Source organism: Leucopleurus acutus (genome assembly GCF_964270905.1).
Source record: "Leucopleurus acutus genome assembly, chromosome: X".
NCBI classification, from domain to species: Eukaryota; Metazoa; Chordata; class Mammalia; order Artiodactyla; family Delphinidae; genus Leucopleurus; species Leucopleurus acutus.
In genome coordinates, this window is record NC_139148.1 from 87,303,060 (window position 1) to 87,316,051 (window position 12,992).

At 42.1% G+C, this 12,992-nt stretch overlaps 1 protein-coding gene across 1 annotated transcript in view; it reads right to left on the reverse strand.

Moving 5' to 3' along the window:
- Positions 1 to 1,609: 1,609 nt before the first annotated feature.
- The window catches only part of SYTL4 (synaptotagmin like 4), a 76,647-nt gene continuing 65,264 nt past the window's right edge, over positions 1,610 to 12,992 (reverse strand). Inside the window, exons 11-17 of the mRNA XM_082865009.1 lie at positions 12,343 to 12,521; positions 11,947 to 12,049; positions 11,259 to 11,420; positions 7,295 to 7,403; positions 5,348 to 5,447; positions 4,381 to 4,589; positions 1,610 to 2,353 (exon numbers count right to left, since the gene is read on the reverse strand). Coding sequence (XP_082721135.1) covers positions 2,205 to 2,353; positions 4,381 to 4,589; positions 5,348 to 5,447; positions 7,295 to 7,403; positions 11,259 to 11,420; positions 11,947 to 12,049; positions 12,343 to 12,521 — 1,011 coding nt within the window. The 3' untranslated portion in view covers positions 1,610 to 2,204. The remainder of the gene's footprint in view (positions 2,354 to 4,380; positions 4,590 to 5,347; positions 5,448 to 7,294; positions 7,404 to 11,258; positions 11,421 to 11,946; positions 12,050 to 12,342; positions 12,522 to 12,992) is intronic.

Below are 12,992 nucleotides of genomic sequence, written 5' to 3' on the forward strand. Positions count from 1 at the left end.
ACTTTCCTCACCTGTAAAAAGGCAAAGTTTCCTATTTCATAAGGTACTTGGAGAAATGAAGGAAATAATATATGCCTAGCAGAAAGCTTTGTACACAAAAGGCATTCAATATATTTTAATACCCTTTTATACAAGAGGTCAAAAATCACTTGGGCTCTACCTAGAAACCCAGAGCCTTATTTCTGAGATGGGTTACTTGGTATCTGGGTTATTTCTCTCTCAAAACTGAATAGTGGTAGTAGGAGTGAAAGAAAAGGTCCTACCTCCTAGAGAAGGTGAAGGATCCAGAAAGAAACAGCAGGGGATGTCTTCCCTTCCCTGTGCACTTTTCTCTCCTTCCTGCAGTTGCAGAGGTGGGATGGGGGTGGCTACAAAGGTAAAGGAGGAGTTTCCCTTGGTACTTTAGAGAGAGAAAGAAAAGTGTTAGCACTTTTAAGATGGGTTCTCATTCTCTCCCTCAATACCAAACACAGAGGTCAATGGATCAGAGCTCGGCAGAGCTATCAGGCACCAATGTGGGGACAGGGAAATTTTCTTCAAGTGAGCACAGTATGGTTAGGGAAGGGCATTTGTCACTTTGGTTCTTATCCTTCAAGCCACATGAAAAGCAACAACAGTTAAGTCAGGACATCAGAGACGAAAGCATCTATAAGACTAACAAATGCAAACGCTTGACAAGGAAGAAAGCTTTATTGAAGCACACACACATTTCAGGGGGTGGAGAACAAAGGAGCAAGTGACAGTCCAGGATCCCAAGTTATGCCTTCCATTACAATATCAATCCACACCGAATAAACCTTTTTAAAACACTCTTCCGTTCACTTCACACATACAACAGAAACTGCAGTGGCCACCTTCAATCCAGTAGCCTTATAGGAGAGTCCGCTAGCAGTCAACTCTACTGAAAGGGATTTCTTCTCCGGTACAGACTCCTTTTACAAATGACTTTGTGAAGATAAAACTGTGAGAATAAGAAGGTCAGTTTGGGAGAGTGAGTTTCAGAAAATGAACCTTAGATCGCTAGACCCCTCTTAGAAAGGTCTCAACCCACCACACCCAGGTTACATCTAGGTCAACTTTAGGAAACAAGAGAAAAAATAGGAACTGAAACCACTTCAAGAAGGAAGTCAGAAAACCTGGGAGATTCTCTGAACACATTCTCTTCGACACTAACAGTGCCCAGCCTGGAGAAACACTGGACTGGTTTAGACCATACGTGGCCATTCTGGCTGACATAACAGTATGTAGACCCTATTCTGGGTGGTAACATATGGCGAACACAAACGCTAAGAAAAGTGTGGTACGTGAGAGTGAAGATGTCTTGTCTTTCATTAGAGAAATTAGGAGCTCTTTAACAACTGCTGTATCAGTTTAAAATGCAAAGAATTCAGCATGGGCTGGGAGACACTCAGTCACTGGTCCTCAGGGACCACTGAGAAGCCCTTACTGGGCATGCCCATGACCCAGTCCAAAGGCCATTATCTAATTAAAGTGCTCTTCTAAAGCAGCTCTGTTATAAGGGTTCCCCAAAGGTCTAGGGAAGGTTTTCAGAACTGGAAGCAACTTAGACATTTTCTTAGCATTTCCAAGAAAAGCATTCGACCCAAGCAAGGTGGAAACTGCTACAAACAAGAAGAGTTAAAAGCCAAGTTCCAGAAATGTGTCAAGGTAGAAATGGAGTTAAAAGCATAAATTGGAGAAGGAAGGATGGACCTACTCACCTCTCTCCCATCTTCTGTCTTCCACCCCATCTTCTGTAACCCACCCCTGCTTCCCGGAGCCTTGGCCTCAGACCAGGCGCACCTTGAAACACAGACCAGTATGAGTGCCAAAGGCAGCCGGGGCTTCCTGGGGAAGGAAGAACCAGGATAGCAAGACAGGTGATAAAAAGTTGTTTTAAAAGATAAGTTAATTAAATCTCATAAAGATATAAGAAACATGGACTCTGAAAATATATAGTAGTTTATGCACAAATAAAAACATTTTGAAGAGACGCTTATTTTCGAGCCTGCTTTAAAAAGGGATAGTCTACATCACTCTAGCATAATGAGATTTGTAGAAATACACGTTTACACACACACACACACACACACACACACACACACACACACACACACACACACTAAATTATACATCTTCACCCTTGGTTTCTTTGCTTCCTCTGACTTGCCCTAGACAAGGTTGGACCTGCAGAGGATAGGGGCTCACAAGCCCAGCTTCTGCTTGGCCATCGAGGAACGGAGCTGCAGAGTCCCTTCCGCCCAAGACCCTGGGTACTGTCGCATCTTCTGCCATAGGCTTACTTCTTCCCCAGTCGAGTCCATCCAGTCCACCACTTCCCCATTACTGATCCCTAAGGAGAAACACCAGAGGAGGCTGAACAGGGACCCCACTCCTCAGCCTACTGAGAAATATGGGTTATGCATTAAGGGTAGCACCCCATAAAAGACAGTGCGCTATGAAGATGGGCTGATGGGGACAGCGGTCTGAGAATGGCTCCCTGTTGATTTTGCACAGCTATTTCTGTGCTCTTGAGACTCCGTCAAGAGACTTAAAGTTGATGAAATGAGACTCGAAACAGCACACGGTAGCTCGAGACTTCTTATTCTAAGGCTGTTACAGCTATAGCCCTTCTGTTATTGCCAACTTGACAAGGGAAGGGAGGGGACGGGAAGGGAGGGGAGGGAGGGAGGAAGAGAGGGGGGAGAGGGAGGAAGGAAAGAGGGAAGAAAGGAGGGAGGGAGGGAGGGAGGGAGGGAGGAAGGAAGGAAGGAAGGAAGGAAGGAAGGAAGGAAGGAAGGAAGGAAGGAAGGAAGGAAGGAAGGAAGGAAGCTGAACACCTTTATTTTCTGGCTGTAGACTCCAGGCTTGAAGTTCAGATCATATGGGGCCTCATTTCTATTCTCTTGTATATTCATTCATTCGACAAACATTTATCAAGTGCCTACTGTGTACCAAGTACTCTTCTAGGCTCTGGAGATACAGTAGTAAACAAAGCAGAAAAAGTCCTGCCCGCAGGCAGCTTACATTTGAATATAGAAGACAGAAAATACACAAGTAAATCAACAAGAGTATTCCAGATAGTGAGGTAAGTGTCATGAAGCAAATAAACAGGGTGACTTGTAGTACCTAGATCAAGGCCTCGCTTAGATTAAGTGATCTGAGGGCCCCTCTGAGAAGGAGACATATAGTCAGGAGCTGAAGGACTGGAAGGAACCAGCCTTCCCAGACAGAGGGAGCACTAATTGCAGAGGTTATGAAGTGGGGAGAAGCTTGGTATACTTGGAGAAAAGAAAGCAAGTCATTGTGTTTGGAGCATAGTGAGCAAGTAGTACTATATGATGGATCATAAAGGAACAGAGGGTCTAGACACAGGGGCCTATTGGCATGGTGAGAACTTTGGATTGCTTTCTAAGTGCAGTAGGAGCCCCTGAAGTGTTTGAAGTAGGGGACTGACATGAACTGGCTTACATGTGTAAGAACATCATTCTAGATGCTTTGTGTTAAATGCTTTGTATGAATTATTAATATACAAGTAATATTTACAGCCACAGGAATGCAGAGACTGTAGAGAAAGAAAGGAGGATTCAAGACTAAGCCTTGAGAGCACCAATATTTAGAGTTTGGGTAGAGAATGAGGATGTCCCAAAGAAAAGTGTGGTGTCAAGAGAAGCAAAGTATTTCAAGAAAAAGGGAGTGATCAGCTATGCTAATAAATAGCATGAAAATTCTAGGATGATGAAAACAAAATTTTGGCATAAGCAGTTACTCAGTGGAATGGTGAGACAGAAGTCAGATCACAGTGGATTGAAGACTAAAGGAGAGCTGAGGCCATGGAAACCACTCTTTAAGAAATCAGAGGGGAGACGTGGGGTCAAGGGAAGGTTTGTTGCTGTTTATTAAGACTGGAAATACCAGAGTATATGTACTTTCTCCTCCAATAGGGAGGTAGAGAGAATAAAACTGATCAGATAGGATAGATAGGAGATTCCAGAAGTAAGGTCACTGAGAAGGAGAGGGTGTGATCTAGAACACTTGGAAAGAGCTTGGCCCTTGCTAGGAAGGACCCTTCTTTCGTGTAACAGGATGGAAGGTGGAAATCAGAGGTATAGATATATGTAGGTTTTTATATGTTTTTGGTGGGAAGATGATGGCATTCCTGGAAATCAGGGTCCCATTTACCTGTACACATGAAAGTGCAGGAGCTCAGCCTCCCCCCAGCCCTGCACTTAATAGGCCCTCAGTAAACACTGGCTGAATGTTAACTGAAAGAAGACAACTCCTGACATAGTGGAGCTGTGTAGGGAGGGTGATGGGTCTATTCAGAGTGAAATATCTAAGAGGCCTTGAAGACAGTGAGGGTGGGGGAGAGGTTCTCACCAGTGCCAACACCCAGCCTGACCCCGCCCAGGAAGTCATTGCTGGCCAGGGGCTCCCGGTCCCACACAGTCAGTTCCAGGCACATGTGTTGGAGATCTTCCAGCCTCACACCATTGTAGACAAATGTATGGTTGTAGTGGGGATTCAGGGTCTTCTTCATCACAGGAGTTTTACGCTTACTGGCCTTGTTCCTCATGGGAAGGAGGTATCTGGCAGAGGGTGCGGAGGAATCAACAACCTACTCAAAGCTGGCAATATCTATCTAAATTTCCCTTTCCCCTCCCACAGGTCTAGCCCAGGAAGTTGAGTCAACACTCAGATCCGAGGACACACTCTCCCTCCTCTGAATCTGCTGAAGCATAGTTCCTACCACCTCCACTAGATCATTCACCCGATTCAATTCCTTTTACCTGGAGAGAAAATTAATACAATATTATTAGGGAGCTATTGTCTATATGCCATCAAAAATAGGTTTTGAATATTTGGTTCCACGTCTATTGGGAAAAGTCCTGTTTAATAAAAACAACAGTAATAAGCATAGGCATAGCCAGACATGATTTGCTAGAGAACTTAAGTCAGTAGGTTGAGCTGTAACTTGGGGAAAGCTGCCATTGCTTAAATATTGTGGGGAACAAAGTCCTGAGTCCCCAGGTCTTGACAGTCAGGGAACACAGATTTTTATTCAGGATTAATTAAGAGCATAAATCTATAACAAAGGAAAAGTCAGACCTAACTGTCTACCACCCTCCTTTTTGGAAATCAACACTACAGCCCAGCCCAAACTGAGCTCAGACCAGTAGAAACGTGGTAGTGGAGGTTGTGCCATTACCTAATTTCAGGAACAAGTTGGTTGCTGGAGGTGGCAGGACACACAGGGATAATATCTACAGAGAAAGGTTAAATTGGGTTCCTCTCTTAACTCTCATGTCCTGAAACTGGTTAGTTTGGTGCTGGTCCAGGGACTCACCCCTTCACAAAGCTGTCTGAAGTCCCTCCTGATTTGGCAGCTGTCAGATTCTTGGCTTCTTTGATCCACACCTGGAGCTCTCCCCCTTCCCCACCTGTACCTGGAAGGGATGTCAGACATAGCAAGTGAGTTCTGACACCTCCACATTTCTCTCAAGCTTTATCTACATAGCACTTCCTCTCCTTGTTCCTGAAGACAGCAACTTCCATGATAAGTGGACCACACCTGTCTTGTATTCTCAGTACCTAGCACAGTGCCTAACAGTGAGAAATAGGTGCTCAAGTCATAACAATAGCAACAAAGGCTTATTGAAAACTGGCTATGTGCCTGATTCAACATTAAGCATTTATTCCTCAAAACCATATGAGATATATACCATCATTCTCCTCATTTTACAGATGAGAAAATTGAGACATAGAGAAATAAAGTTTCCTGATGTTTGCTGAATGATTGAAAAAAGGGAACTCCACCACTTGTGTTCTGGATCCCATCCCCACGTCAACAAGACTCATCAGGCATCATCAATTTCAACCCCCACCTCCCATTTTTAATATCTCATTCTCTACTGGTCCCATCCTCTCAGTCTAAATATATGCTAATCTCACCTCTGGCTTTAAAAAATCCTTTTAAAAGTAAGTTTCCCTTCAACCTTATCTCCTATTCAAGCTGTCCTCCCTGGCTCTCCTTTCTTTCACCATCAATTATCCTGGAAAAAAAGAGTCCACACTCACTGCCTCTACTTCTTTGCCTCATTCACTCAACCTAGTTTCTAGTGAAATCTGGCATCTGCTTCCACTGATCCACTGAAAATGTAATCTAATGCCGATAAGCTGTGTCTTCTCATTGGGCCCGACATGCCAGTGGTATTTCAATACTGTTGACAACACCCGCTCCCTTCTTCAAGCTCTCTCCCGGCATTGCTCTCCCCTGATAAGCCTCCACCTCACTGGCTTCTCTTCCCATCTTCATTCTCTAAAGTGTTCCCTCTGGTTCTATCCTTGCCTCTCTTCTCTAGCTATCCTGCACACCCTCCTTGGGAATCTCACTGACTTCCCCAAATCCTATAGATTAGACTTTGCTGCAGGTAACTTTTTAAGAACTTGGCTTCCCGTTGCCAAAGTGTCAAGTTCAACTCCTTACCATTACATTCATGGCCCTTTTCAGCTAGGCTGCAGCCTCATCAACAATTCCAGCCCTATTCCACATCTATATACCATAATTCTAGCCCCACTCAACTAAGAAGTTCACTGCCTCACACTTACATACAACCCCCCATTTACCATGCCTTTTTCAAACCTTTGCTCATGCTATCTCCTCTTCTGGAAATGCTCTTCTCACCCCATCCTCTTCTTTTTCTTCCTGGTAAAGTCTTAAGTCCAGTATCATCATTACTTCCTCTTTAAAATTCTCCCAAATATAACCAGACAGAATTCATCACTGCCTTATCTGTGTTCTTTTAGCAGATGACTATATTACTTTCTAAAATAAACTGTGCAAGGGAGGGCAAATATAGTGTCTTATTCACCTACATATCCACAGTCACTATGCCTGGTGTGTTGATTTACTCTTCCTCAGCCTTCAACTTCCTGTCCCTTATACTTATACACCACCCTTTCCAACCACCCTCTCTCAGTCCTGAAGTTTCTGTTCTGTTCTGACCTCTTAGTAGCCTGTCAGAGCTGGACCAAGACCAAGTTAGTTTAATGGCATCAAAAACAAAACAAAACAACAACATAAAAACAAAAAAGGGAATCCAACTCTTAAGGCATTCCCTTCTGGTTGAAAAACAGAAATGGCTTACTTAGTAAAGGCATCTTCCCTAGAAAATGATCCAGTGTGCATCGTAATCTGGTCTCTCCAATAGTGCTAGCCACTAGCCAGCACCACCTCGCACAGATCTTGTGCAGAAAACTAAGAGCTAAATCCAGGGCCCCAAAGAAAACTCACTCATCTTCCGGTCACCTCCAACAGGGAGTTTGGAGGCTGGGATGTATTTCAATGATACCACCAACTCGCCTTTGTGTGACGGCAAGCCAGTCGAGGACTCAGCACTGATCTGAAACACAGGGAAACCCAATAGGTCAAGCTGGGCTGTTCAGGAGTTGTTGAGACCTCTCGCTGAGGAGATTCTAAAATTACCCCCAAGAACAGTTTCACAGCATAAAAGGATCCTTCTCCTTATGAATACCATCCACGATCCCTAGGCCATGGCAGCCACAGGATTCTAAGGCAGTTTCTTCCGAAGGAGCTGAGGAAGAACTAACAAAGAGTCTTCTGCAATGCCTACTATTTTGCTACTTTGGGGATACCATTACTAGATTCCAAATACCCTCAAAGGTCTGCCAGCAAAGTTGCCATACAAAGTGACAGGGGACTGACACCATGACAAAGAATCTTGCTACCAACATTGTTAGTGATAGCCCCAAAGTGGAAACAACCTAAATGTCAATCAATACAGGAAAGGTTAAATGAGTGATTTTAATGCCATTGTATGGCATATGGTGTGCAATCATCAAAAAGGATGCAGTGAATCTCTACACACTGACATATAGAAAGATATCCAAGATGTACTGTTAAGTCAACAGGGCAAGATTCAGAAAAAGCATCCCACTTATATTAAAATATATTCATATTTGTATATGTAAATATATATGTATGTAAATAATGATTATTATCATTATCACTCATATAGTATTTACTATGTGCCAGGTACTGTTATAGTATTTTAATTATATCATTTTGTTTAATCCTCAAGATAGTCCCTATGACATGAGTACAATTATCCCCATTTTACAGATTATGAAACAGAGGAACAGAGAAGTTAAGTAACTTGCCCAAGGTCACCCAGTAATTGGCAGAGCCAGGATTCAAATTCAGACAGACTGGTCCCAGAATCCATGGTTTTAAGCACTATACTACACTGCATAGAAAAACCCAGAAGTATACAGACATAACACCTGTATCTTCTAAGGAGGGGAGTAGAATGGGGAAAGGAAAGAGGGCTTTCACTTTTTACTCTGTCTATATCGATAGTGTCTTTTTAATGAGAATGGCATGTATCACTTGTATGATTTTCAAAGATAAAAAGTCTTTTTTAAAAGAGAGCTTGCAAAGATTTGAGGGCCAGGTGAAACTCTGTTACAAGGATTTGAATATGCCACAATTTTTAATTTTACATTTGTTTAGGTTACTTTTGATTAATGACTGCATCTACCACTAGAATCTAAATGCCAGGAGGACAGGAATCAAGCCTTTTTGTTGTTGTTCATCTTAGTATGCCCAACACTTAGCAATGTACCTGGCACATAGTAGATGCTCCACAAATATTCCCTGAATGAATGCAAGAGTGAATGAGTGGATATGTGGGATGAGCAGCAAGTGGCTGTGGGCAGCAGGACTGCTTCACTCTACTGGCTCTCTCAGCATGGCTCTGTCCCTTATGCCTTGGTACCCAGAGCATGAGCTGGTGCAGATCAGAGGTGCTCTTTCACTGCCTGTGTTCACTGGGGCTCCTCTAACCTAAGGCCTCAACTCTGAGCATGGCAATGCAAGGAAGGTATAATCCCCACTGGTTTGGAAAAATGTACCACATACCCAGAATGCACAGAAGTGTAGTGTATGGGAGAGACACAGAAGAACAGGGAGGTGGATGCCAGGAAGAGAAAACTGAATGGGAGCAAACGGATCACTAGGGCAAAAAAAGAAAAATCAGAGACAATAAATGTAGAATGTTTTCAGTTAAAATAGATACGTAGTACTGGAGTGGTCTTTTTGTTGTTTATAAAATGTCTACACAATTTATTAGTCTCTAGATTGTGAACTTTAGTGGACTCTTAAAAGTTGGAGTTTAGCCTTAGCTGGAAATTGGCATAATTGGCATATTTGTTTCAGTAGCATATTTTCATTCTGGCTCAAAATAATTGCAAAGAGCAAACAGCTCCATTTTAGTGCAGGTTTTTCTTTTTATGTAAGACATTTTTTTATTGGCAGTAGCTCACGATGGCTTACAGTGACATTTCCAATATAATTATATCAACTGTAGGCCCCAGAGAGAATATCTTATATACTAAATGCTTCAGAAATTCTAAATTTCTAATAATATGCTATAGTTTGGTGATAACTGCTTTCCTAGGGACATTTTTAATATTGTTACTATTTTTTGGAGGGAAGTAGCTATCAAAATACTGGATGTACATTTCCTTTGACTCAGCAGTTTCACCACCAGAAACTTCTCCTAAGTTACACTCACAAAAGAGGATCAAGATATATTATAGCATAGTTTTAATAGCAAAAAAAGAGGCAAACAATTTAAATACCCATTGGTGGGGGGATTGTAAATAAATTATAATATAGGTACATGAAGAATACTATCCAGCAGTTAAAATGAGATAAATCTGTAAGTGATGGCATAGAAAAATGTCCATGGTAAATGACACATTGTTAAATGAAAAGTCAAGATATATATACACAATGATATATGCCCATTTGTGTAAAAAGGAAAAATGTAAATCCATATGTATATATATCTGTGCTGCTTAATACAAAATTTCTATAAAGATATCCAAGTAGTTGATAACAGTAGTATTTCTATGGAATGGAAATAACCTATTTTTCTTTTTATACACTTCCATGTTGTTTTAATTTTGAATCGTGCACATAAATCCTTTTATTCTTAATGTTCTTGATAAGCAATATACGTAGACCTGATAAAAAGTTCAAACGTTATAAAAGGGCATATAGAGAAAGCTAAACCTTCCCACCTCAGTCTCTCTTCCTAGAGGCAGTCGCTACTACTAGTTTCATGTCCATCTTTCCAAAGGCATTCTATGTAACATGTACTATTTTTAGCATTGAAAATGCTAGTGTAAAAAAAGTTTTACAGAAGAACCTTGCCATTGAACAGTTCTGATAATCAAGAAGTCCTAACTCTGTTTTAGCATTTCATCTTAACCAGAGTGACAGTAACCTATTGAATGTCTTTTATGTGCCAGGCACTGATTGGTATTCTGTATATGATCCTGCAGAAGAACAATATTATTATCATTTCCACTTTATAGGTGAAGGAACTAAGGCCCACAGAAGTTAGGTGACTTACCTAAGTTATCTTTTTCTTTTATTTCTTAAATATTTATTTATTTATTTAGGCTGCGCTGGGTCTTAATTGTGGCACTTGGGATCTTCACTGAGGCATGTGGGATCTTTTAGTTGCAGCATGTGGGATCTTTTAGTTGTGACATGCAGGCTCATAGTTGCGGCATGCGGACTCTCAGTTACAGCAGGTAACCTCTTAGTTGCGGCATGCATGTGGGATCTAGTTCCCCGACCAGGATCGAACCCAGGCCCCACGAATTGGGAGCGTGGAGTCTTACCCACTGGACCACCAGGGAAGTCCTGTAAGTTACCTTTAATTTAGGTGATTTACCTAGCTGGTAAATCACAGGGCCTGGATTCAAATCCAGGTCTGCACTCAGATCCCAGGTACTATTACGCACACTGCCACACTCTCACCCGAGATGCCATCTCCAAAGTAAAACTGTCCCTGGCTTGTGTGACCAAGAGCACAGCAATTGCAACTCCGTGAATTGCTTTACTTCCCACTTCTTTAGTGAAAAGGGTAGTTTGGAAAACCAGTGCAGATTAGGATACACCCAAAAAGTTAGCTTGGAGAAGAGGCACAAGTTAGGATGTTAGGATACGCCCAGACTCTGGAAGATCAGGAGGCAAAGCTTGGCACACATATGAAAGACTTCAAAGGAAAAAACATGGCATCTGAAATTACTGTTAAACTCAGTAACCCCAGCAGGGTGTGCTAGAACTCCACAGACTGCATTCAAAACTGTCCCAGCAGAAGTCACTGCAGGCAATTCTACCTCAGATCCAAACTCTGTAAGGAGTTGTTAAAGCAGACTACCTTTCCATGTAAAGGTAGGCAATGATCCAGTTTCTTATCAAGCTTCCAGGAATCCATCTGGACCTCTGCCTCTCCAAGGAAAGTGTTTCTGCCAAAACGACCATGATGCCAAACCGAGAACTGCAAAGTCCTCTGGGACAGGAGAGATTCTGGGATCTCATACTGTGAAAGGAAAGAAGCCCAAGATGATTAGTTCACGGTAATTCCTCAGAAAAAGATTACTCCAAAATCTGAGCAACCATACTCAAAGTCCATAGTCTTGAATATCAAATCACTTTAGTCCCTAAGCACTTTGAGTTTCCTCCCTCAAAGCCTCCACTTACCCCGTTTCACAAAAACCTACCATATTCCATCGGAGGACCTGGAATATGAATTTTTCCTTCAGTGGGGGAGAGAACACTGGAATATTCAAAAAGAACTGCCAGGGAGACTCCTGATCGCAAATGACTCTTTAAAATGAGATTTGTGGCCACGTGGACCTCCAACTTCACAATAATCCAAGACAGTCAGATCAGCTTTCTTCTCTTCTCTGGGAGGTCAGGACGTGAACAGATGCCCATAGTATATCCTCAAACACAGACATGGCCACTGAAAACCATGTTGACCACCCACGTAGCAGAGGAATAGCTACAGCTTAGCACACAAGACAGATCAAATTCTCATACCCTCTCGGGCTCTAGATACTTACTTTGAGGATCTCATCATATAGCGGATTAATGGTGTCCCGCTTGATGCTGGTTTTTCTTTTTCCTTGGCGGGATTTGTCAGGCAGAAGATAAGTCTTCACATATCTAAAAACCAAGGAGAATACTGAATAATTTGCTGTCTTTTTGGAAGCCCATTCCTTATTTTCTTCCTCTCCATATACATATGCCATGATGAAATGAAAATGTCACATCGAGTCCTCTTAGACCTGCCATTCTTGCATTTTCCCAATCCTGGTCCTTTTCCCACATCTCCCCTAACCACTCTCAATCACACCTCCCTGTCTGCCTAGGAAGTGAGAGCCTCGATTCAAGGGTGCCCAGAGAGATGCTGGGGTCTGATCATCTCCAAGCACCGCGCAGGGTCCAGAAGCACTCACGGGTTCGAGCGCTTCTTGGCTTCGTCAGCATAGGCCAGATGGTGGCACTCCTTCACGTGAATGACCAGAGCCTGTGTTTGCTGCTCATACTTCAGGGAAAAGGAAATCTTGCCAGTCACAAAGATGTTCCCGAAATCGCCAGCTTCGCTATAAATGCTCATCATGCTGCCAATCGTACTCTGAAGATAAAGCACCCACATGGCAGATGGTAACTAGACTTACCATGGTGATCGTTTTGAAATTTACAGAAATATCGAATCATTATGTTGTGTAACAGGAACTAACATAGTGTTGTAGGTCAATTATACTTCAAACACAAACAAACAAACAAAACTCAGAAAAAGAGATCAGATTTGTGGTTATAAGAGGCAAGGGGTCAGTGGAGAAGGAATTGTATGAAAGTGGTCAAAAGGTATGAACTTCCAGTTATAGGATAAATAAGTACTAGGGATATAATGCGTAACATGATAAATATAATTATCACTGCTGTGTGTTATATATGAAAGTTGTTAAGAGAGTAAATACTAAGAGTCCTCATCACAAGGAAAAAAATTTTTTCTATTTCTTTAATTTTGTATCTATATAAGATGATGGATGTTCACTAAACTTATTGCAGTAACCTTTTCATGATATATGTAAGTCAAATCATT